This window comes from Scyliorhinus canicula, chromosome 9 (genome assembly GCF_902713615.1).
Source record: "Scyliorhinus canicula chromosome 9, sScyCan1.1, whole genome shotgun sequence".
Classification (NCBI taxonomy): Eukaryota; Metazoa; Chordata; class Chondrichthyes; order Carcharhiniformes; family Scyliorhinidae; genus Scyliorhinus; species Scyliorhinus canicula.
Window position 1 is genome coordinate 88,085,437 of NC_052154.1, and position 27,025 is coordinate 88,112,461.

General features: G+C 44.4%; 1 protein-coding gene across 9 annotated transcripts in view; it reads right to left on the bottom strand.

Annotated features, from left to right (window-relative positions):
• The window catches only part of cnot1 (CCR4-NOT transcription complex, subunit 1), a 244,344-nt gene that overhangs the window by 119,137 nt on the left and 98,182 nt on the right, over positions 1–27,025 (bottom strand). For all 9 annotated transcript variants that reach the window (XM_038807123.1, XM_038807130.1, XM_038807124.1 and 6 more), the window contains 6 exons: positions 13,500–13,670; positions 11,200–11,327; positions 8,620–8,860; positions 8,059–8,178; positions 5,321–5,443; positions 947–1,098 (listed from right to left, as the gene is read on the bottom strand). In XM_038807123.1, the coding sequence (XP_038663051.1) occupies positions 947–1,098; positions 5,321–5,443; positions 8,059–8,178; positions 8,620–8,860; positions 11,200–11,327; positions 13,500–13,670 (935 nt within the window). The remainder of the gene's footprint in view (positions 1–946; positions 1,099–5,320; positions 5,444–8,058; positions 8,179–8,619; positions 8,861–11,199; positions 11,328–13,499; positions 13,671–27,025) is intronic.

Genomic DNA, 27,025 nt, shown 5'->3' on the forward strand with positions numbered 1-27,025 from the left:
AGAATCACGAAAAAGGGGAATATCCCCCAAATTAGATGTAGGCAATTTAGAGGTGAAATTAGGAAGTGTTTTTTCCACAATGGGTAGTGGAAGCCCCAAGAGGCAATGGATGTTCCGGGAGTTGTACTTATCCAACACTGTGATCGAAAAGTTTTTGTTGGGAGAAATGTCTCGTCAATGGAGCCACGGTATAGAGGAGCTGATGTATAGATTCAACAGACCAGGTTTCAGCAGTTGAACAGTCAATCCCAATTCCTTTGTATGAGTTATGGGGAAGAGAAAACATAAAGGGCATGGTGATTTCCTGATCCTTGGATGTTATATGCATCCCTTTCACAAATATCATTCTGAAGTATTTTAAACCAACTTCAAAACAACGAGTATGCCTAATGGAAGATTTAATAGGAAGAGTATGGGAAACGCTGATCATTTTTGTTGTTTTTGTGTTTTGTTGCTCAGGGTTACTGTTGTGCACTGTTCTATTTTACAGCTGCGGTAAAACAAATAAATCAGAAGTTAAAAGTACACGCAGCGAGTGCATAATCACTACTCAAATAGTATAAAAGGTGTATAGGCGCATACTTATTTTACAGCAATCTCGTCGACATAGTTCCTAGAGGGCAGCGCTGCACAAATAAACAGGATGCAGGAATGCAGGTCAAGATTTGCTGGAAAGACAGCCGACTGAATACGGATTTTCTATCAGTTATTAGATTGAAACCAGGGGCAGAATGTCATTCAGCTCTTTCAGCCTGCTCAGCCATTCAATATCATGGCAGATCCTCTATCTCAAAAGCTAGTCTCTCACGCTCTCCCCAAACACCTTGGCGCCTTTAGAATCTAGAAATATATCACTGGTTCAAAACTAATTGACACCATCTTGCGATTGCGCTGCCCAATTTCACAAAGAGTGGAAACAATATATATTTTGAGGTGCTATTCTTACCCTGCACAGGCTTGCAAGCAAGCCAACATGGTAGCCAGTGTTTCTGGAGGAAGCTGAGCACTCTTGGGCTGTTCCTTTTCTGGGGCCAGTCCACCCATAATGGAAGGACACCGTCTCTTTAGGAACGTCACACATGCCTGGATAAATGGTTCCTGTCAAAATACAGAGTTGGAAGTTATCACCCTCTTGTGTCCAGCCCTTCTCCCCACATACACCTTATGACTCTAAGAAACAATCCAAAAAGTTTGAAATACACTGATTTACTATGAAGTGCAGTTATCTCTTTAAAGCATATCCTTTCATCGTAACTCTGACAACTTGTTATTTTGCAACCTTTTATTTCTGTGATTTGTCCATGTGCCATCAGATATATAATAGGAAACCAGAGGGATAACTCTGTCACCTCCAATAGTGCCACACCTGACAATTCCACTACCATAAAAGTGCTTCACAAATAATCCTATTTCAACTGGCTGTTAAAGTATTCAGGTATACAGTTTTATGCAGTCTAATTTTTCAGATGTATGGCAACACTGGTGAACAGGTGGTCTTGGAGCCTGATGCTTTGCTTCAGAATCATGTATATTCCAGAGAAAAAAAGCTGCAATCAGGATATTGATCTACCTTTGTCAAACAGTCGTGAGGACTCTGCATTGAGCACAAGTCCTTGTTGGGATTGCAATGGGAGTGGAATATAATTTGCTGACTATGATCCTCTCGTTGGCTATCATAAAAAATAAGTAGGATTACATGGTCAGCACAATGAATAATTGGTTAAAACAATGCCAATGCAACTGGAGAGATGGAAAGTGGCAGAATAAAGGACTCAATATGGACCCCTACTCTCAACCTGATACCTGGATTAACAGCAGTACTGGCTAAAACGTGGGAGCAACGATTGTTGCCAGCATAAGGATCTCAGAATGACCCATGGAATAACATAAATTGGGAGTCTATAAATACTATTCAAATCTTTGATGCTTTCTTGTTAACCCAACAAAAATTAAGTTCAGAATAGTGGGCAGCACGGTAGCATGGTGGTTAGCATAAATGCTTCACAGCTCCAGGGTCCCGGGTATAGGGTGGATTCGTGGGTTTGAGTAGGGTGATCATTGCTCGGCACAACATCGAGGGCCGAAGGGCCTGTTCTGTGCTGTACTGTTCTATGTTCTAATAATGCTGATTCTGAAGAATGATTGTACCAAGTGCAATTCTGGATATTTACTTTTTCCAGATATGACATCACATTCAAGTTGCTGAAAATGTTTTTGTTGAGTCAGTACAGAAATATTCTAAAACTCCTGACTTGGAGTTTCACTACCTCAAGCCAAACTAGAACCAACCTGAAGAATACAGGAACCTATAGAACTGAACAAAATGTTAACTACCTTGCATTGAATTAAAAGTATAAAAAGTCAATAAATTGTTTTAACCAATTATTCATTGTGCTGACCATGTAATCCTACTTATTTTTATGATAGTCAACGAGAGGATCATAGTCAGCAAATTATATCCCACTCCCATTGCAATCCTAACAAGAACTTGGTGCTCAATGCAGAGTCCTCACGACTGTTCCACAAAGGTAGATCAATATCCTGATTGCAGCTTTTTTTTTCTCTGGAATGTACATGATTCTGAAGCAAAGCATCAGGCTGCAAGACAACTTGTTCACCAGTGTTGCCATGCATCTGAAAAATTAGACTGCATAAAACTTTATACCTGTATACTTTAACAGCCAGTTGAAATAGGATTATTTGTGAAGCTTTCATGGTAGTGGAATTGTCAGGTGTGGCTTACTGAATAGCACCTTTGTCTCAGAAACAGAAAGTTGTGGGTTTAAGTCCATTCCAGAGATTTGAGCATAGAAATCTGCGATTGTGCGGCACTGCGGAACATGGCACTATTGGAGCCGACAATTTTTGAATGAGATGTTAAATCAAGGTCCATCTGCCTTTTCTTTTTAAATAAAAATAAATTTAGAGTACTCAATTCATTTTTTCTAATTAAGGGGCAATTTAGAATGGCCAATCAACCTATTCTGCTGCAGTGATTGTGGGGGTGAAACCCACGCAGACACGTGAGAATGTGCAAAGTCCACACACACAGTGGCCCAGGGCCGGGATCGAACCTGGGACCTCGGCGCTGTGGGGCAGCAGTGCTAACCCACTGCGCCACCATGCTGCCCCAATCTGTCTTTTCAAGTGAATGTAAAAGATCCCCAGGGGTTCTGGCCGTTCTCAGCAGTGGATCTTCCGATCCCACCGACGGCAAACCCCCGCTACCAGGAAACCCGGGAAATCCCATCGACAGCAGCGGGACCAGAAGACTTTCCATCAGCCAATGGTGGGTGCTTCCCGCCACCAATAAACATACAGGTGGTGGGGAAAATCCCCCCCACCCCCCCCAATTATCCGGTCATTATATTGCCTCCTGTGCTACAGAATTACTTAATTGGTAAAAGGATTTTCTTTGGCAGAATTTACTGCAGATTTAATTTTAAGTGCAAATTAAATAAAGACTTGCATTTATTTTTCCACGACCACAATATATCCCAAAGCACTTTACAGTCAATGGAGGAATTCTGTAGTCCATATTGTAACATAGGGAATCAGGCAGCCAATTAAAGCATGCCGCTGTTCAGAGAGACTTGGGTGTGCTAGTGCATGAGTCACAGAAGGTTGGTTTACAAGTGCAACAGGTGATTAAGAAGGCAAATGGAATTTTGTCCTTCATTGCTAGAGGGATGGAGTTTAAGACTAGGGAGGTTATGTTGCAATTGTATAAGGTGTTAGTGCGGCCACACCTGGAGTATTGTGTTCAGTTTTGGTCTCCTTACTTGAGAAAGGACGTACTGGCGCTGGAGGGTGTGCAGAGGAGATTCACTAGGTTAATCCCAGAGCTGAAGGGGTTGGATTATGAGGAGAGGTTGAGTAGACTGGGACTGTACTCGTTGGAATTTAGAAGGATGAGGGGGGATCTTATAGAAACATTTAAAATTATGAAGGGAATAGATAGGATAGATGCGGGCAGGTTGTTTCCACTGGCGGGTGACAGCAGAACTAGGGGGCATAGCCTCAAAATAAGGGGAAGTAGATTTAGGACTGAGTTTAGGAGGAACTTCTTCACCCAAAGGGTTGTGAATCTATGGAATTCCTTGCCCAGTGAAGCAGTTGAGGCTCCTTCATTACATCTTTTTAAGGTAAAGATAGATAGTTTTTTGAAGAATAAAGGGATTAAGGGTTATGGTGTTCGGGCCGGAAAGTGGAGCTGAGTCCACAAAAGATCAGCCATGATCTAATTGAATGGCGGAGCAGGCTCGAGGGGCCAGATGGCCTACTCCTGCTCCTAGTTCTTATGTTCTTATGTAATTCGCACAAGAGGGCTCCCACAAACAGCAATGTGGTAATACCTAAATTATCTGTTTCTGTGATGTTGATTAAGTGATGATATATTGGCTAAGACACAAAGGATAGATCCCCTGTGCTTCAAAATGGTGCCATTAATCTTCTACACGGTGCCTCCTGACAGCACAAAATGGCAATTGGGGCAGACGTCACTCTGCTCAGTCAGAAAGCAGTTAATATTTTGATTACACACTGGATATGGTTGTGCTACAAATGTTCCAGGAAAACAAGATGGTGGGTCATAACAATTAGTTTTAAGTAATTGGGACAGACTTGAATCATAATCTAACTGAAAGCTAAAGGAGAAAGATAAATACTAATATTCTATATTGCGGAAGTATAAATTTAGCAGGTTGAGTTAATGTAATTGTAAACAACCTGGAGGGCATGACTGAGAATTGAAATGTATCAATGCCAAAGCTTTAAATGTTGTAGCCCCCCCCCCCCCCCCCCCCCCCAAAACCATTGCCCAATACCATCCAACTGACCGCCCTCACACCCACTCCAGATTTGGAAACTTTGTCCCATTTGTGATAAGTCTGAAATGGGGAAAATTTCCATTAATTTCTGTAGATTATATGTTTATTTCCGCAAACCCGACCTGCGCTAAGGGCAAACATGGCAGAGAAATACTAGAACTGCGTTTGCATGACAGTTGCAGCAAACGCAGCCAATCTTTATGTCCATTTGAGGAGGTCTTGTTTTAATCCCTCGTTCGAAAGACAGCACCACTGAGTACAGAACTTCCTCAGTACTGCACTGAAGTGTCAGCCTAAATTTTCGGGCTCAAGTCTCAAGTTAGACTTGAATTCATAACCTTCCTGCTTAGGTGTGCATGCTAACAACTGAGCCATGGATGACCCTGTAGTAGTATTTAATTGTGCCATTAATTTTCAAATGTTCAAAATGATCCTTCACATTGAAACACGCATTACATTTAGAAAATAAATGGCCAATGTTTGTATCTTACCCCATGCTCACGAATTTTATCAGTTAACCATTTATCAAGTTTGAGGTATTCTCGGCGAGATGCAAGTGCAGCAAGGTCAATAACAAAGGCAAATGGAGTACCATTTAGCAGCATAGACAAGGCCTGTAAGGAAAAAAACAAAGATGATCACCTGTCCAATCACTTGATTAACTGGTTCCAAATTCACAAGTTTTATAAACTCCACTTTAGCCTTAAAGTAATAGTTCTTAACAGAAGAGAGTAGAACCTAATCTCCAATTCTGTTGGGAATTACATTCAGATTTTGTACAATTGGCATCATGAACTATCAGACACATACTCAGTAAAAAAAAGTCTTGAAAAGGCTCCCTGATGAATCAAGCAAGATGCTAATCTGAACAGACCAGTAATTAAGTAATCAGCCTTAATTCTGTCAGTGATGAGTTAGTAAATCCTAGCCTCCTACACTAATCTCAGTAATACTGGAATGTGGTAGTGAGGGACAGTAAGGGACATATACAAAATACTGAACCGCAATTTTCTTTTCTGATCACTCTATCCCTAGCTGGAACTGAACAATTTGGCTTGGCTCAACTATGCAAGTAGTTTCTTGCCGACACTCAAAAAAATTATAATTTTGGCAAGGTAGCAAATGGAAGTAGATAAAAATCAAACTTTAAATATATTTGGAAATATAACCTTGCATTCTTTGCACATTTGCTCAATAGTTCATTGTAAGGAACTCCAGCAAGTTTAGTTATGCTAAAACTCCACTAGCTGGATTACACTTCTGTAAATGCATTTTGTGGTCGGGATTTTGGCCATGGGTGTAAAATCTTGTGACAAGATTGTCCCCGTGCCCCGCCATTGATGCAACAAGGTTTCCGCCATCCAGGAAGGTCAGGACCCCTATTTGAATAATTGTAACCAAATTAGCGGGAAGTCCCACATAACCTCCCCCTCACTGCAATGTCTGATGGCACCAGTGAGATTTATAGCTTGTTTACATGTGCACCCAAGATAGATTTCCCATTAAAATCAAACGTACCTACACCAAGCATGGTCATCCTTACCCACTGAATGCATACCATGTATCAACTACACATACATGAAAGACCTTCAAATTATTTAAAACAGTGCCAGTACAAGTGTATGCCAGACAACGGTTTTAGTCCCAATACCAATTATGTACAATTGAGCTCAGCTGTAAAACTGAGCAGAGCCGAAAGGCAGAGTCAAATGGAGATTTTTCACCCAAAGTGCTCAGTTATCTTTCTGAATTGCACTTTCTCCCTCTTTGAAACTTTCATCAATAACATGAGTTACCCTTTTGACAGTAAACAACACTATTTAAAAAGAGTAAGCTGCTTTACTGTTTCAAGACTGCATTCATTGGTACTAAGCCTGAAATGTAAGAGCTAAAAGAATTCTGACAAATTAATTTCTTTGTATACATGTTTCCAATATTGGTTCAGTGACAAAATGGTAATCACTGTGCCTTGCACACAAAACAGCAAATTTATTCAATAGTCAATTCCCACAGCAATACATAATTAGGATTTTATCAAAAGATAATAGTTGAGGTTCCCCACAATCAATCAGCATGCTAATTGAGGGAGCAGCTGAATCATACAGACACCAGTCTAGGGTGAGTTGGCTGATTTTAGCCAAGGTGACTGTAGTAGCCCTGCTGGAAGTACGAGTGGAATATTACTGCCAAGATGGCTTCTATAATTAACAAATCCTCACGTATGAATAAGTTTCAGTCAGACGAGGTACTGGTGTGTGTATGGAGCCTGCAAAACAGTATTCTAGCAAGAAGTCAAAGACTGAGAGAGAAAAAAGTCAATAAAATGGTATAATAGGTGTATGAAAATTTCTTAAATGTGCACCTGAACACAAAACCATCTTCGAGTTTTTTCCAAAATTGGATTGCATTGAGGTCATGAGTTATAGAAATTACAAAAAGCAAAGTGTAAATAATGCGATGATGAATTAAGATTCTCAGTCCAAGTATACGGACACATTGAAGTATATATTGGCGGGCAGCACGGTGGCGCACTGGTAGCACTGCAGTCTCACGGTGCCGAGGTCCTAGGTTCGAACCCGGCTCTGCGTCACTGTCCGTATGGAGTTTGCACATTCTCCCCAAAACACATGTGTTTGCGTGGGTTTTGCCCCCACAACCCAAAGCTGTGCAGGTTTGGTGGATTGAACACGCTAAATTGTCCCTTAATTGGAAAAAATGAATTGGGTACTCTAAATTTTTTAAAAAAGTATATATTGACTTAAATGTGACATTTCCCATGCATATTGGTACTATTACACCACAAGCATTCCAAGTTCTATTTTTTCTTGGTTTGATTGTTCAATGCAGCAGTTCACGAACACCTCCTCGAGGGCAATCAGGGATAGGTAATATTTGCCAGTGTTGCCTACATCCTATACAAGAAAAAAAACTGTCTACATTCCAGTCTTGGGAGTCACAAATTTGGAACGAATCTTCCCATTAATCTTATCAATTGATTTGCCTGCACAAAATGGCAACACTAACAGATCTGGGGTGTTCAGATTCAAGATTTTTCCCCATCATGAGATAAATTTAAGAAAAGCCCCTTACAAGAAACAGAAGCATCACAAATCTGAACTATCCGAGCTTAAGAGATGGAAATCAGTCATGGGTTCTTAAAAGGACAGAACTGCATTACACTCAATAAGCCCACAAACAAACACGGAGTGAGCTTGTGCACAGTTCTTACCTTCAAGTCTTGAGCTACATCTAGAATACGGGAGAGCTTGGCCTGGTCATACTGCTCACCACGCATGTACCACTCTGCCATTGCGTGCATGATCAGCTGTCGGATTGAGGGGGATTGACCCTGTAAAATGTTTTTAAAAATACTCTTACAGGATATATACATAACCTCTCAGCAAAAAGACGACATTTTTTATCATTAGCAACTAGGACATTTTTATTTTTTTTTAAAGTTCAAATTTATCTGCAGCAACATGGTCAATTTTTAAAGTGCCTCTGAATACCATCAGACCCCATTTCTCACCAACACTGTGGAATGCTATGAACTGCTGTGTTGTATATTTGCAACATTTGGCTATCTGCACTAGATACTATTTACAAAATGATGACAGCTCTAATTCTGATGGTCACAGGGAACGACTGCAAACATTGCAGCCAATTAATTTTGCAAGTTAGTATGGGCTTGATAAAAGATTGGCATTTCATCAGGAGTTACACTTTTTCTTGGTTTTAAAAATAAAGCACCAAACTGTTGTATTCCCAAAAATCCCCCATTTCAGCTTACCTGTCCGTGCCATGCATAGTGCAAGATAATGGCAGAATTCGGATGATTGCCCAGGAAAATTGGCATCAGTGTGGAAATGAGCTCATGGCGCAGAGTGTGCCAGGTCGGGTTGATCTGCAGTAAGGCCAGTACCAGCATGTCCGGGCAGTGCTTGATGGGGAAGTTGAAGAGCTGTTTGACCTGCTCATACTGTCCCAGCTCGGAAAGACGCAGTAAGGTCTCAATGAGGTCCAGACTTTTCCTGCATTGAGGAAAGAGCCAGCAGTAGACAATATGAACGTACAGATCAGCACCACTATGCTACTATGCTGCCCTTTAGTGCTCATCACTTTAATTAATGTAGAAAGAACATTGAAACTTCCTGATCCTTTGGTGTTGTAAAATGTTTTTCAAACAATGTTTTTCATACCCCTGTATAATTAAAATGGGGGCAGAAAATATTCTTCTACATTTATATTTATAATAATCTTTATTAAGGGCAGCACGGTAGCATTGTGGATAGCACAATTGCTTCATAGCTCCAGGGTCTCAGGTTCGATTCCAGCTTGGGTCACTGTGCGTGCGGAGTCTGCACATCCTCCCAGTGTGTGCGTGGGTTTCCTCCAGGTGCTCCGGTTTCCTCCCACAGTCCAAAGATGTGCAGGTTAGGTGGATTGGCCATGATAAATTGCCCTTAGTGTCCAAAATTGCCCTTAGTGTTGGGTTGGGTTACTGGGTTATGGGGATAGGGTGGAGGTGTTGACCTTGGGTAGGGTACTCTTGCCAAGAGCCGGTGCAGACTCGATGGGCCGAATGGCCTCCTTCTGCACTGTAAATTCTATGATAATCTATGATAATGTCACAGTAGGTTTATATTAACACTGCAATGAAGTTACTGTGAAAATCCCCTAGTCGCCACACTCCGGCGCCTGTTCGGGTGCACTGAGGGAGAATTCTTTTTCAAAATTTATTTCTTTATGTATTTATTTATTTTTAAAGAGTACCCAATTCATTTTATTCCAATTAAGGGGCAATCCACCTACCCTATACATCTTTGGGTTGTAGGGATAAAACCCACGCAAATACGGTGAGAATGTGCAAACTCCACACAGACAGTGAGTCAGAGCCAGGATTGAACCTGGGACCTTGGCGCCGTGCGGCAGCAGTGCTAACCACTGCGCCATACTTCACCAAGGGAGAATTCAATGTTCAATTCACCTAACAAGCACATGGTTCGGGACTTGAGAGAAAGCCACAGCGCCCAGAAGAAACCCACACTGGCACGGGGAGAGCGTGCACTCTGCACAGACAGTGACCCAAGCCGGGAATCGAACCTGGGTCTCTAGTCCTGTGAAGCAACAGTACTAACTACTGTGCTTCCGTGCAGCCCACAGAAACCCAAGATCATCAGCAACAACTATAAAATCTCAATTCCTGGGCTCAAAGCCTTTTGGTTCGCCTCCCTTTGAACAACCTGTCTAAATATCTTATTTGAACACCACTTAAGACCTTTGGAGCTTAAGTGCAGCATTCTCCCAGAGCAAACTCACTGAGGAGCAGCCTATGAACACACTATATTCCAGAATCAGCTTCAAAAAATTATTGTAACTGAATAATGAATGGGTATCCCCAGGCAGTCATGTGGCCCCAATTGTTCTCAGCAGCACGATAAAAATTACAAAACCTACAGCATTGCTCCTGTGCAGATACCAGCTCTTCAACGGAAGCTGTCTATAAGGCCATTCCCTTGTCCTTTCCAACACCTTTTAAAATATATCTTCCTTGCCAAATCTTTTCCAAATTCCTTTATAAATTCGGTCTCAATTGGCACTCATAGTAAAACATTCCATATTCTCATTACTTTTGCCCCCATCAAAAAATAAATCAAATTTCCATTCTTCTGGTCATTATTCTACCTCTATCCCCACCTGCAAACAATTGTTTCGTATTTATCTCCTCAAAAGCTCTCATTTGAATATTTCCATAACATTCCCCCTTAATACTCCCTGTGCCAGAGCAAAAAACTAAAGTTTTTCGTTGTAACCAAAATCTCTAACAAAAGGCCCTGTATCCTTTCACTAGTGCTCGAAAATCCTTTCAGTAACCAGGTATCCACAACGGCAAGCAATACACCGAATTGCCTCAGAAATACCGTAGACAAATTTTGTATCACTTCCTTGTTTTCATATTCAACGACAAAGAATTGATTTTTTTTAAATTTGAAACAAAGCTATTTTGAGTCATGACAAATAGGCAGTTGAAAAGGTAAAAATAGATCCAATATTTTCCTCAATTAAACTAAAGCACCGTGGATCAAACAGCAAAGGGACATATTGCAACTTAAATTCACCAATTTCCTTTTCCGAACTCACCAGTGTTAGCAGGGAAGTATCAATACTAAATAAAACCATGCAATCAATTTGGTGCAACATCACGTCTGCTCCAAATTGTTGCAGGCCACAATTTTAGTGAACACACCACCTCTAGCTTACATTTGTCCGTTTCAAATGATCTCCCACTTGCATAACAAGTAATAACACTTTTGTAGTCCTGAGCAGCGTCTTTTTTCTGGATTCACAACTTCCAGAAGTACATACATACCATGTAGCAATTTCTCGGTTATCATCCTCTGGAGGGGCTTTCAAGATATCGGTCACCACAGTATGACAAGGGTAGTCAGCAAAACAGAAGATATCTGGGTTCATTAATGAATGTTGAATAAAGGAGAGCTGGAAACAAAATCAGACCAGGTTAGCATTTCCAAGGATGTTCCTACCAAAAGAAGCTCAAAGTTTTTAAACAAAGCTTTAACAAATAAAAACAATCTTTATTAACACTGCAATGAAGTTACTGTGAACAATGCATGAACCAATGTTACAATGCATGAACCAATAAGGTTTTGATAGCTGTACTTTCGTACATAACATGCACATTGCCTAATGGTTTCTACCATCACCTCAGCCTCTCCCTGAACTTAAAACATCTAAACATTACTTCTAAACATAAATTCCCAACATAACACTTTCTACCCTTTTCAACCTTGGTTGTCCTCCACTACAGATCTTCCCTCTCAATACAAAAACTTATCATTAGAATTTGGCAGTGAGTAACCCTGAAAAGCATACCAATGCTTGCACTTCAATCAAGCATTTAAGAGCACATCACCCCCTGCCATATGCGACCTGCCACAGAAGGATGATGGCTCACCCTCTTGAGGAAAAATTTAAACTTTGTGCAGCACCATTGAGAGCACAATAAAAGAAAACACCTGGGTGGTGAGAAAGTACAAAAGCTACTTCTTCACCCAGACAAATTGAGATTGGTACTCATTCTGTAAAGGTTTATGATTTCCAAATCCTCTGAACGAAGTGAAATAATTCTAATTTCCCAGTTATTTTCAAATACCTGTTCAAATTTTTTTTTAGCAAAAATGAAGTATCGAATAATTGGACAGCATGAAAACAAATATTTGCTTTTTTCATTTTTGAGACTAACATGACCCTTTTGAAGTTCTCACTGCAGAATGTTAACACTACTTTTTTTTAAAAATCCCTCCAATATTCTTTCCTCCTGCCCTGATGGCTCAGCTACTACAAACGATCAGTGAGCAAATTAAATTGCTCTTCTGTGGATCAACAGCACAAATTTAAATAGGAACGAATCAACTCGCCTCTGGTCAGAATTGTATAGAATGAACTGCTGGGCTGGAAATTAAAACACCCATGGATTTTCGAAAATAAGCATTTTTCCATCTTTAAAATGTTTTTAAGCAGAGCTTTGAAACAGTCAGAAAACACCTTAAATACCAGAATTACATTTAAATCTGAACTTGACACTAATAAATGAATATATAGCAGACCATAAATCAGATTTAGTATTTAGGCTCACCACCAACTTCCACTGCGTGCCCACCAGCCAAACAGAATCTTGTCATTTCTGATCCATCCCAATTACAAGTTCACAAGCATGTTTCAGTTTTCATAAAGATCTGCCTGATTCATGTGCCCCGATGAACTAAACACATTTCCCTATCCAAATTCAACACAACAAATCTCAAGAAAAAGACAAAGAGATTAACTTAAAGATTGTTCCTTACAGGTTTAAATCCTTAGCCAAGTGTGTGCACAGCAAGAATTGAGGAGAGAGAGCAATTGCCAAATGATCGTTTGAGCTGCACGCAGAAAAATACTTTCCACTGTACCTTGGTATACCTGACAATAAACAATTCCACCCCAAAGAAGACTTTTTTTTACCCCAAGTGGTGAGAATGTGGAACATAATACCACAAGTAGTAGTTGATTCAAATAGCACAAAGGCAAATAAGGGGAGCTAGATAATCACAGAAGACCATTGGGAGCTTAAAAGCTGGTATAGGCATTGCTTATTTCTTTGCTGTGTATGTACTCTGCAACAAAACAAACTCCTACTATGCAATTGATATTCCATTATGACGGATGGAGTCTGCTCAGATTAGTTATACAACTGAAACAAAAGGATCACAAGGCAAAACAGAAGACTGAGCAGTTAATGAACTCCTGCCTTGTAGCAGTGTTATAGGAGATTATACGAATGACTCAAAGTGCTAGAAGAATTTAAAAAATAACAATTGACCATTCCAATAAGGTGATGTCTGCAGATATGCACATCCATGCTACAACCTCAGCACCATATTTATGAACAAAAAGGTCGTTTCTCCTCACTTTCTCCCCTTCATAACAAAGGCGGCAGAAATTACTGTCTTGGTCACATGTTCCCACATTTGTGCCATTCTCATCAAGAATTTAAAAATCTTGCACGTAACATTGGATCACAGAGCTCACCACCTGGCTGAGAATTCAGGCAAAAGCCGAAGTGGGCCAATGTTCACCACTGAATTCCACCTACTACAGTTGTAATTTTACCTGTCCTTCTGCATGCTTCCAAGGCCTGTAGAGGAGATCAACAGGAAATACTTCAATTCCCATCCCTTTTTGGATTCCATACACTGCTATTTGCAGACCTTTGCTGTCACGAAGGAGGAATCCTGGGTGATCCAGTTCATAAGTCACTTCCTTAAAATTCAGGTTTGGATTCTGAAAACAAAACAAATGTCCTGGTTTTATTGACAAACAGTGTGGTTAAGTACATCTTCCCCAATGTAAGGGACAGCATACCTAATTCCAAGTAGAATTGAAAGACTACAAATGCGCTTCTGAAGGAAAGCCATTTAGGTTCTCCAGCATCAAAGGTAGCACCAAAAGACTATTACTTTCCTCTGCTCCATTAACTGGATGCTGCCAAGATTTACTCATTTCAATTTAAATTAAGAGCAAGATGTGCAGCTCAAGACTAAAGTGGAACAGCACTGAAAGCAACTAATCTGCTCTGGGTTAAATATGGTCCTCATTAGCCCATAATCTACTTCAATGGAATCAAATTTGATTCATACAGTGCCTTTAACATAATAAATAGGAGGTTCGCGAGCTTGGGGGAGTTAGAGGGGAAGTTTGGGCTCCCCCCGGGAATATGTTTCGGTACATGCAGGTTAGGGCGTTTGCCAGGCGGCAGATGGAGGGGTTCCCCTTGTTGCCCCCACGTGGGGTACGGGACAGGGAGGATTTCGGACATATACCGGGTAATGCAGGAGGTAGACGAGGCCTCGGTGGAGGAACTGAAGGGTAAATGGGAAGAGGAGCTGGGTGAGGAGATTGAGGAGGGGACGTGGGAGGATGCCCTGGAGAGAGTGAATTCCTCCTCTTCCTGTGCGAGGCTTAGCCTCATACAGTTCAAGGTGCTGCATAGGGCCCAATGACTGGGTCGAGGATGAGTAGGTTTTTCGGGGGCGAGGACAGGTGTGCTCGGGGTGCCCAGCAAACCACGCCCATATGTTTTGGGCGTGCCCAGCGTTGGGGGAGTTTTGGAAGGGGGTAGCAAGGACGGTGTCGAGGGTGGTGGGATCCAGGGTCGTGCCAGGCTGGGGACTCGCAATTTTTGGGGTTGCAGTGGAGCCGGAAGTGCAGGAGGTCTGGCCTTTGCGTCCCTAGTAGCCCGGCGAAGGATCTTGCTCCAATGGAAGGATGCGAGGCCCCCAAGTGTGAGGCGGGGTTCATTAAATTGGAGAGGGTGAAATTTTTGCCCCGAGAGGATCAGTACAGGGGTTCTTTAGGCTTTGTGGGATGGAGATGTTTTATAGAGTGTATTGTTGGAGGAAAGCAAGGTTGAGAGGTGAGGAGGTGTGGGGAAGAAACTGCAGAGCTTACAGCCAAGGCAACTGAAGGCACGCATTCGATCAAGAGGCCAGAATTAGATGAGCACCATATCTCAGACATTGGGGTGTTGGAGGATACAGAAGAGATGGGAGAATAGAGATTGCAAGAACATGCGGGTAAAGAGGGCGAGAGGGGCGGGTAAAGAGGGGGAGAGGGGCGGGTAAAGAGGGGGAGAGGGGCGGGTAAAGAGGGGGAGAGGGGCGGGTAAAGAGGGGGGGGGGGGGGGGTAAAGAGGGGGGAGAGGGGCGGGTAAAGAGGGGGAGAGGGGCGGGTAAAGAGGGGGAGAGGGGCGGGTAAAGAGGGGGAGAGGGGCGGGTAAAGAGGGGGAGAGGGGCGGGGTAAAGAGGGGGAGAGGGGCGGGTAAAGAGGGGGAGAGGGGCGGGTAAAGAGGGGGAGAGGGGCGGGTAAAGAGGGGGAGAGGGGCGGGTAAAGAGGGGGAGAGGGGCGGGTAAAGAGGGGGAGAGGGGGGGTAAAGAGGGGGAGAGGGGCGGGTAAAGAGGGGGAGAGGGCGGGTAAAGAGGGGGAGAGGGGCGGGTAAAGAGGGGGAGAGGGGCGGGTAAAGAGGGGGAGAGGGGCGGGTAAGAGGGGAGAGGGGCGGGTAAAGAGGGGGAGAGGGGCGGGTAAAGAGGGGGAGAGGGGCGGGTAAAGAGGGGAGAGGGGCGGGTAAAGAGGGGGAGAGGGGCGGGTAAAGAGGGGGAGAGGGGCGGGTAAAGAGGGGGAGGGGGGCGGGTAAAGAGGGGGAGGGGGGCGGGTAAAGAGGGGGAGGGGGGCGGGTAAAGAGGGGGAGGGGGGGCGGGTAAAGAGGGGGAGGGGGGCGGGTAAAGAGGGGGAGGGGGGCGGGTAAAGAGGGGGAGGGGGGCGGGTAAAGAGGGGGAGGGGGGCGGGTAAAGAGGGGGAGGGGGGCGGGTAAAGAGGGGGAGGGGGGCGGGTAAAGAGGGGGAGGGGGGCGGGTAAAGAGGGGGAGAGGGGCGGGTAAAGAGGGGGAGAGGGGCGGGTAAAGAGGGGGAGAGGGGCGGGTAAAGAGGGGGAGAGGGGCGGGTAAAGAGGGGGAGAGGGGCGGGTAAAGAGGGGGAGAGGGGCGGGTAAAGAGGGGGAGAGGGGCGGGTAAAGAGGGGGAGAGGGGCGGGGTAAAGAGGGGGAGAGGGGCGGGTAAAGAGGGGGAGAGGGGCGGGTAAAGAGGGGGAGAGGGGCGGGTAAAGAGGGGGAGAGGGCGGGTAAAGAGGGGGAGAGGGGCGGGTAAAGAGGGGGAGAGGGGCGGGTAAAGAGGGGGAGAGGGGCGGGTAAAGAGGGGGAGAGGGGCGGGTAAAGAGGGGGAGAGGGGCGGGTAAAGAGGGCGAGAGGGGCGGGTAAAGAGGGCGAGAGGGGCGGGTAAAGAGGGCGAGAGGGGCGGGTAAAGAGGGGGAGAGGGGCGGGGTAAAGAGGGCGAGAGGGGCGGGTAAAGAGGGCGAGAGGGGCGGGTAAAGAGGGCGAGAGGGGCGGGTAAAGAGGGCGAGAGGGGCGGGTAAAGAGGGCGAGAGGGGCGGGTAAAGAGGGCGAGGGGGGCGGGTAAAGAGGGCGAGGGGGAATAGAGGGAGAGCGCGAGGGGGAATAGAGGGAGAGCGCGAGGGGGAATAGAGGGAGAGCGCGAGGGGGAATAGAGTGAGAGCGCGAGGGGGAATAGAGTGAGAGCGCGAGGGGGAATAGAGTGAGAGCGCGAGGGGGAATAGAGGGAGAGCGCGAGGGGGAATAGAGGGAGAGCGCGAGGGGGAATAGAGGGAGTGCGCGAGGGGGAATAGAGGGAGCGCGCGAGGGGGAATATAGAGGGATAAAGCTGGGAGGGGAATAGAGGGAGAAAGCAGGGAGAGGGAATTGAGGGCGGGGGAATGGGAAGCCCGCTGGTGTGCTCATCGATTAGGAGGGCATATAATGCATGTGAACCCATCCATTGCAAACATCATGTGCCAACGGTAATATTGTGTGGCATGTGCGATTGTGTGCAACTTAGATGGGGTTTACGGGCATTGGACAGGGTAGTGGGCCGAGGTAGGGTGCTCTTTCAGAGTGTCAGTGCAGACCCGATGCGCCGAATGATCACCTTCACATTGTAGCAATTCTATGATTCTTATATAGGTTCTTCAAAGGTCTTGGCCGTAGACTGCTAGTTATGTTGGTTGCATCTTTTCCATTCATCCTGAAGCAAACATCCTCTCCTCTATACGGTTTCTTATTACAACAGTGACTGTACTTCTAGAGTATTTCATTAACTCTAAAGCGCTCTGGGGTGGCTGGCTATACAAATTCACACCGTACGCTGGTTCTAAACAAGGTGGAAGTGAGAATGTAACTCCATTGGTGACAGGGAAGGAGTTCAAAATGCCTTCTTCCATGACTCTGGAGCCAGCATATAAAAAAAACAATTCTCCACATTTATTAACATAGCATGAATAATTCACAATTCTAATTATTTAGTTTCCTAAAGCACCTCACTGAAAAGCTTCAAACAACCTAAAGGACTTGGAACTTTCAGACTCAATGTCAAGCAATTTAAATTTAATATTGTGTTGAGGCCATTAATGATTGTGTAGCTATCCAGATGGGTTTGCAGGGAATTTTCAAATGATATTCTAACTGGCCCACTCAATTTTAGATTCTCAACCAACTGTTGAGAATTTTTCTAGTACAGATTTCCAATGTTCATTTTTGCCTCCATTCATACAATAGTTTCAGGATAAGCTGGCATGAATCATTTCCTGCAAGCAATTAGGCTGCGCTGTCAGTCAACACAAGTTATACAAGCTTACTCCAGGAAAACCTCACGTGCCACCCAATATTGCCGTTGCCACATGCTGTCTGCAATGGATGGGTTCACTTATATTATAAGCCCCCCAATTATTGCGAGCCATAAATTATTTAAAGTCAATGGTGTTTTTGGAAGGCATTTTGAAGTAATGGGATAAAAAGAGCATTAAACTAGCAACCAAAGCCAAGACAAACAGTAATGTTTATATTATCCCTATCCTGTGTACAAATAGATTTGCAGTGAAGTCAAAGCTGACAATAGAACATAGAACAGTACAGCACAGAACAGGCCCTTCGGCCCTCAATGTTGTGCCGAGCCATGGTCACCCTACTCAAACCCATGTATCCACCCTATACCCGTAACCCAACAACCTCCCCCTTAACCTTACTTTTATTAGGACACTACGGGCAATTTAGCATGGCCAATCCACCTAACCCGCACATCTTTGGACTGTGGGAGGAAACCGGAGCACCCGGAGGAAACCCACGCACACAGTGGGAGGACGTGCAGACTCCACACAGACAGTGACCCAGCCGGGAATCGAACCTGGGACCCTGGAGCTGTGAAGCATTTATGCTAACCACCATGCTACCCTGCTGTCCAGAAGAGTCCCAGAAGAGACAATGAGTCCCACTTCAGAGAAGCTCCAGTCATAAATAAGTTTCTCTTTCGGGAGATACTTTGCCTGAAAGGCAAAGAATGAAAATTTTGAAGTTCAAAGACAGTGTGCGTACAAAGTGTACCTTAAGTTATTACAATAAAATCTTGCGTTGCTTTCCCGACTAATCATGAGACACCAATAGAAGGCATCACAAATCCCATCATATTAATAGCAGGCTTTCATTGGGGGTTGATGAGGTCTGAACAGCAATTGAGTGCATGCATACGGGCAAGGCGCCGGGGCTGGATGGGTTCCCGGTAGAATTTTATAAAATATTTGCGCGCTGACTGCTACCGTTATTGGTAGAGATGTTTGAAGATTCAGTAGCGTCAGGATCTCTTCCAGAGACAATAGTGCAAGCGTCCATCTCGCTTCTGCTAAGGAAGGATAAGGACCCAGTGGACACCGGCCGATTTCTTTATTAAATGTGGAATGTCAAGATTTTGGGCATGGTATCAGCACTGAGACGGGAAGAGTGTCTCCCTCAGGTTATTGGAGAAGATCAGACGGAGTTTGTGAACGGCGGCAGATGTCGTCGTTGAATGAGAGGTGGCGTTTAAACATTGTTTCTCCCCCACAGACTTCATAGAAGAGGTTGTGGTGTTGGATGCCAAGAAGGCTTTTGATAGGGTGGAATGAGGGCATATGTTTGCAATGTTGGAATGGTTCGGGATAAGGTATTAATACTGTGCCTGTGCACGCAATTCTGCTGAAGCGTTTTGGGCTTTTTCGGGGTATAAATTGAATTGGGAGAAAAGGGAGTGTTTTCCGGTCACTCCAACGGGGCGGGGGAGCCAATCCGAGGTGTTACCTTTCCGTTTAACAGCTTACCGTTTTAGGTACCTGGGGATGCAGGTAGCCCGGGATTGGATCCAGCTTCGGAAGTTGAACATCACGAGTTTGGTGAGCAGCATTAAGGCGGACCCAAGAGATGGGATAGCCTCCCTCTGTCCTTGGCAGACAGAATTCAGTTGGTGAAAACAAATGTTTTGCTGCAATCTTTCTTTGTTCCAGTGTTTGCCAGTTTGGGGCAGGGGGGAGCTAGGATATAGAAAGATGATCCTACAGAGGAGCCGGCAGTCAGGGGGCTTGGGTTGTAGAGCCTCATATTACTGTTGGTTGGTGAATGTGGAGATGGTCCTGGGGGTGGTGAGGATTCGGGGGCGGTGTGGGTGTGGATGGAATTGGAGTCAAGGCCGTTAGTGATTGCCCCACTGCTCTTTTGTCTGGGGAAATATTCAGCGAATGCGGTGGCGATTGCCACGTGGAAGATATGGAGATAATTTCGGCAGCACTTTAAATTGGCGGCGGTATCATTGGTGCCGATCTGCGAGAACTATTTGTTTGTGCCAGCGAGGTTGCATGCTAGGTTTAGGGTAAGGGAGGAGAAGAGGTTGGAGGGACTTGTTTTTAGAGGGATGGTTTGCGAGCATCAACGTGTTGTCAGAAAAATTTGGGCTTTCAGAGGCGGATGTTTTTCGTTACCTACAGGTTCACAACTTCTCAAAAAAGGTCTTATCAACATTCCCTGTGGTACCTCCTTGGAGAGGGTTTTGTCGCTGATAAGGATGTAGGAGGGAGCATGTCAGGGATTTATGGCAGAATTTTGGTGGAAGAGGCAGCGTCGAGGAGGAGGTGAAGGTTATGTGGGAGGAGTTGGGGTCGGAGATGGGTGGATCGGATATGTGCAAGACTCTGCATAGGATGAATGCAACATCATGTGCAAGTTTAGGTTTGATACAGTTGAGGGAGGTGCATTTGACTAAATCCAGGATGAGCAGGTTATTTGCTGGTGTAAAGGATGAGTGTGACCATGTTCTGGTCATGTCCTAAGTTTGTGGGGGGTCTGGGTCTCCTCCTTTAGCACCATGTCAGCGATTCTACAAATTGAACAGAAGCAGTGTTCCTCGGGGGCCATGTTTGGGGTGTCGTACCTGCCAAAGCTGCAGACTGGGGTGGGGGCAGATGTCCTGGCCTTCGCCTCACTGATTGTTCGAAGGCAGGTGCTGCTGGGGTGAAGGTCAGGTTCTCTATCCAGTTCCTCAGTACAGTTGGGGGATCTATATCTCGGAAGTTAAGTACATCATGAAGGGGGCAATTTAGGGGTTCCACCGGCAATGGTTTGTTCTGTGCTTTCTTGAGTTCACCGTTCATTGTTTTGGAGGGGGGGGGGGGGGGGGGCACGAGCTTCGGGGGTTTATTTATTGTTTTATTTGTGTTATTGTTTATCTATACAATTTGAAAAATATGAATAAAAATACTTTTAACAATAGGCTGTGTCAGAGGTGTTTCTCCATTTTCACAAAACGTTATACGGTGACTAAAAAGCAGCACAGTGGCCATCACTGCCACCACACAGCATCAGGGACTCTGGTTCGATTCCAGCCTTGGGTGACTGTGTGGAGTTTGTACATTCTGCCAGTGTCTGTTTCCTCTGGGGGCTCCAGTTTCCTTCCACAATCCAAAGCTTGAGCACTTAGGTGGATTGGCCATGCTAAAATTGCTCAGTTGCTGGAATAGTGAGGGTGGAGTGGGCTTAGGTAGGGTATCCTTTCAGAGGCTCGGTGCAGACTCGATGGGCCTCATGGCCTCCTTCTACACTGATAAATTTTGTCCTGGAATGTGTACTTAAAGGAGCAAAATTATTAGCACTTTGAAAACTAACAGACTACCAAAAAAAATGTATAAGAGTTAAAAAAGTTTAAATTATATTTCAGACGTTGTAACCTATATTTAGACTATTTCAGTTTCACAATGGGCTGTGGCAGGGTCTTAACTTCCCACCAAATTTTTTAGGATGGTCAATTAGCTTCTGGTCAGCATAAATGACCTGAGCAGGGTGCTTTGCTTCCTTTGACAAGGACTATAGATCTCAATGCAGCTCTTTCAATGGGCCACCAGGTGGTGCACTTCCATCAGCTTGCATTGTAAGAAATCCAGAGATTTAAACTACGTCAACTGGTTAACAGTGCTAAAGGTCTCAGGCATTGGCCTCTCTTTAATAAAAATGCTAAATTCAGCCAGGAACAAAGTCAAACTGATTGATCGTGGTACATTAAAGTAGCAGGTAGAAGGGTGCAGGCTCAGACTGGCACCATAGCAGACATTTCACACATTTTTACTAAGACCTACTGTACAAAAGAACTCTACCTGCCTTCAACCAAAGCTACAGCTGGTACTTAAAGTGCTGGGTCATCGCAAGCACGTGCTTTCTCTTTAAAGCTTCTAATAGCTTTGCAGATATCCATATTTACACAGCTCTTGTCTTCTCAGCATCATGTTCAACCATTGTCTGGATGGGGATGCTGGAGACAGGCAGGAAAACCTGAAGCTCCTGCAATGTGTGCTCAGTATCAGTTTGTTAATGGCACTGTTGGCATTTATGGTTCGTTTACAAACTACAGGTTATGTTCCGTCTCCACTGAGCAATTACATTACCACTCAGGAAGGTGGTGGTACAGTGGTATTGTTGCTGGACTAGTAATCCAGAGATACAGGATAATGATCAAGGGACACGGGTTAGAATCCCACCACGGCAGGTGATGGAATTTAAACTCAAAATATGTGGAATTAAAAAGTCTAATGATGACCGTGAAACCATTGTCGATTGTCGGGGAAAAACATCTGGTTCACTGATGTCCTTTGGGGAAGGAAATCTGCCGTCCTTACCTGGTCTGGCCTACAGGTGACTCCAGACCCACAGCAATGTAGTTGACTCTTACCTGAAGGGCAATAAATGCTGACAGCCTGTGACACCCACATCCCATGAACGAATAAAAAAAAGGTTCCTTCTCTATTTTGAAAGTTTCACTTAATTTGTAAACAGAATGAACAAGAGACGAGGCTCTCTGCAACACTGCTAATTTATTTGCTTTGTTCACAATGAAACTATTATATAAGTAACCTCTTAATCTATACTCATCCAAAAAGGCAATTTACCACCTAGTGTTCAAAGTGTTGTCTCTTAGTAAGGTATGGTTCCACAAGCTCGGAAGTTGTCCATTTAATGGTGCATCATTACAACTGAAACAAATCAAGCCTTCACCAAACACATGCATTTTCCAGCAAGGATTACTGAACCAAATGGACGCACTGTGGCTTTTGTCCTCCATAACTCAAGAATAATGAGCAACAGAATCATGACCCTCGGGATCAGCTAACTCAATACAATTTGTATCTATATAGAGTCTATAACATAGTAAAATGCTACATGCTGCTTCATAAAAGTATTGCCAGACAAAATTTGACATTGAACCTCAAACAGGTATTAGAGAAGGCACCCAAAGGCTTTGAGTAACATCAGAGAAGAAGGGGATGAGTAGAACAGTTTAGGAAGGGAAATCAGTGCCCCAGGCCTCAGCAGTTGGAGACACAACCACCAGTGGAGCAAAGGAAACTGGGCATTGGATGAAGGCAGAATTGGGAGAAGAGATCAAAGCGGGCTGTAGAGGTGGAAGACGTTAAGAGAGCAGAGAGGCCATGCAAGGATTGGAACCAAGAATGAAAATTATAAAATTTCATTGCTGCCAGACCAGGCCACTGGAGGTCAGCAACTATAGGGTGACTGGTGACCAAGTGCAAGTTAGGATATGGCCAGCATTTGGCTTTAACATGGCGGCACAGTGGATAGCACTGCTGCCTCACAGCGCCAGGATCCCAGGTTCAATCCCGGTCTCTGTAAATGTAAATTGCTTATTGTCACAAGTAGGCTTCAAATGAAGTTACTGTGAAAAGCCCTTAGTCGCCACATTCCGGCGCCTGTTCGGGGAGGCTGGTACAGGAATCGAACCGTGCTGCTGGCCTGCTTTAAAAGCCAGCGATTTAGCCCGGTGAGCTAAACCAGCCCCTCAGTGTGGAGTTTGTATGTTCTCCCCGCATCTGCGCGAATTTCCTCCAGGTGCTCCGGTTTCCTTCCACAGTCCAAAGATGCGCAGGTTAGGTGGATTGGCCATGCTAAATTGACGCTTATCGTTCAGGTTCGGGGTTACACGGATAGGGTGGGGTGGGCAGGGGAGTGTAAATGGGTTGAGTGCTCATTCGAAGGGTCGGTGCAGACTTCATGGGCCAAATGGCCTCATTCTGCATTATATGGATTCTGTCGGGATTCTATGAAAACAGGCAATGTTATGGAGGCAGTGCGCTCTTGGTGATGGAGAAGATATGGAATCAAAAATTTAGTTTGGAGTTTAAAAGGCTACTATAATAGTAAGGTTCAGCCTCAGGGAGGGGACTGGGGTCAGTGGCTGTGGGACAGAGTCTGCAGTGACAACCAAAGCCAGTGGCTTCAATCTTCCCAATATTTAATCACAGGAAATTTCTGCTTATGTAATACAGGGAGTTGGACAAACATTGCAACAGATCGAGACAATGGAGGGATCACGAGAAATGGCTGTGAGGTAAAGCAGAGTATCGCCAGCTTGTATTTGGAATCTGACATTTGGGATTATGTCAAACTCACCATAAACAAGGAGCGGAATGGGGCAGCAGTGGTTAGCATTGCTGCCTGCGGCACTGAGGACACGGGTTAAAATCTCAGCCCTGGGTCACTGTCCGTGTGGAGTTTGCACATTCTTCCCGTGTCTGCGTCGGTTTCACCCCCACAACCCAAAGATGTGCAGGGTAGGTGGATTGGCCATGCTAAATTGCCCGTCAATTGGAAAAACTGAATTGGGTAATAAATTTTTTTTTTTAAAAGAAAAAAACAAGGAGCGGAATTTTGCACTTCCTAGTTACGACTGGGTCATCGGGACATTTAAAAGTTCTCATTTAATTTCCCATTTTCCAATACTAAGAACTGGAAAACAAGAAACTCTTACCGCAGAAAATCTGTGCCAAGTTACTTGAACTGCTTTAGAAAGATGCCCACAGTCTAAGCTTGGTGCGGAGAAAAAAAAGCAATCAATTCCTATATTGAGACTTGAATGCTAAAACTAGCCCATTTAAAGATTGCACAATAGACATGACACAAAATACCAAAGTAATTAGAACAGCTGTAAGTCACCATCTGGCATCTATTCACAGAGAGACATGATAAAACAGACAGCTGCACCAAATCCACGCACATTTATATAATTCACCCTATCAATTTACAGTTCTCTTAATCCACACATTATCCACGCATGCTGAAATTCCAGGGACAAGAATATGGTTTCAAATTTTAAAACCAACAGCAAGCAAGACGACGTCAAAAATATCACAAATTTAAGAATGAGTTCCCAGGTCAGCAAGCACAGATTTGAAATTCCTATCATGTAATCGTTCCCATTCTAATTTTGGCCAGGGAGAATGTTTTGTTTCTTTAGATTTCACCATTGCATCTTCTAATTCAACGTCAGGTCATTGAAGTGTGAACATTTTATTTTTTGAGTACAGAGCTTACATGGTCAACCTACATATCAGCTGTGGCACTCTTCCCTAGGTTGTGCCTTCAAGTCTCACTCCAGCATTTGAACACAGAAATCAGGCTGACACTCAGGGCAGTACTGAGTGAGTGTTGCTCTAGCAGAGAGAGATGCCATCTTTTGTGACGTTACGCTGGTGCCCTTTTTACTCAGGTGAATGTAAAACATTCCATTGCATTACATGCAAGAGCAGTCCCCAGTATCCTGGCCAATAATTATCCTGTAATATGCATCACAAAAGCAGATTATCTGCTTGTGTACCACACTGCTGTTTGTGGGAAGTTGATATGGGCACCTTTCTCCATTTATCAAAAATGTCACTTCCACTATCTTCTCACTACACCATGTAGCCACTTCTAAATGAACTTAAGTGTTTTGCCTCAACAGTACTTCCTAGCCACCTGCTCCAACCACACATCACACACTGCTATAAAATAAGCTTCTACTTAATAATCCTGAATTGGAACTCTCCTCATAGAATCCATACAGTGCAGAAGGCGGCCATTTGGCCTATTGAATCTGTGCCCACCCTCAAAGAACACCCTACCCCGGCCCCCTCTCTCCACCCCATTCCCGTAATCCCACCTTACCTGCAATCTTTGGACACCAAGGGGTAATTTAGCACGGCCAAGCCACCTAATCTGCACATTTTTGGACTGTGGGAGGAAGCCGGAGCACCTGGAGGAAATCCACGCAGACACCGGGCGAATGTGTAAACTCCACACAGTCATCCAAGGTCGGAATCGAACCCGGGTTCCTGGCGCTATGAGGCGGCAGTGCTAACCACTGTGCCCATGTCACTCAGTCCTGCTATAACCTGAATAACACACCTAGGCGTACCATACCACATTGCGTTTTCAACATTGCTCCAGTATTTGATGTCAGATGCCTCTTTTAGAGGTGGAAAAGTCCTTAACCTAACAAGCACGGTCAGAAATGCCTGTATCCAAGGAATGAATTAATAAATAAATACGGGCAGCACAATGGTTAGCGCTGTTGCTTCACAGTGCCAGGGACCTGGATTCGATTCCCGGCTTGGGTCACGGTGTGGAGTTTGCACGTTTTCCCTGTAACTGCGTGGGTTTCCTCCAGTTGCTCCAGTTTACTCCCACAAGTCCCAAAAGACGTGCTTGTTAGGTGAATTGGACATGCTGAGTTCTCCCTCTGTGTAGCTGAACAGGGGCCTGAGTGTGGCGACTAGGGGATTTTTACAGTAACTTCATTGCAGTGTTAATGTAAGCCTACGTGTGGCAGATTATAGCCAGTTCCTTATTACTCATTCCATTCACAATGGGAATCAGCCTGATTACTTGGCCATTGAAGCTGTCAACAAGAGGTGGGAGCAATTTAGGGCATTGAATCAAGGATAAAGATGTCTATCACATACTACATGTGCAATGGATTGAAGAAATGTTGTTGTTAGTGTAATGCTACCAATATGTTTAATTTTTTTTAAATAAATTTAGATTACCCAATTATTTTTTCCAATTAAGGGGCAATTTAGCGTGGCCAATCCACCTACTCTGCACATTTTTGGGTTGTGGGGGTGAAACCCATGCAGACACGGGGAGAATGTGCAAACTCCACACGGACAGTGACCCAGAGCCGGGATCGAACCTGGGACCTCAGCGCCGTGAGGCGGTTGTGCTAACCACTAGGCCACCGTGCTGCCCCCAATATGTTTAATTGAGCCTAATGACAGCACTGCACGAAGTGTCTCTGGCACAAACATAACAATACTTGCCCAAGTTGTGGTATCTACATTTCCGTGCAAACCAACTCATCTTGTATGGAGGGAAGATAAAGACACAAAGCTCCAATGTTACTCTGCAAAGATGGCTGGCATTTCTCCCCCGTTGTTGCCACCTGATCGCTGCCCCACACTTCCCAAAAGAGGATGATACTGTGATGAGCTTGTGTGAATTTCAAGAGTCGTCAAAACAAGCAATCAGAATGTGTTTCACTAGATCTAAATTATGCCAATTTATTAAGTGAAACAACACAATTCAACGCTGTTGCTGCAAACTGATGTAATATCAACCATCAAACATAGCTGTCAGCACAGTCCTTCTTTACCAGCAACAACCTTACCAAAAGTTGGTTTGCTGATTCCCATTGACTGATTTTCACAGATTACATGCTCATCACCTCACTGTACACCTTGGCTGCATATAAATGGTTGCCATGTTCACCCCATGGGCAGTAACTATACTTTACAGTAAATCAGTGCATTTCAGTACATTTGAGATAATACAAAATACAAATCAAGTTTTTCTTCCCCTATGTGGAGTGAGTTACATGTGTTATTTTAATTTAATTTTACACATGAGCACCACCC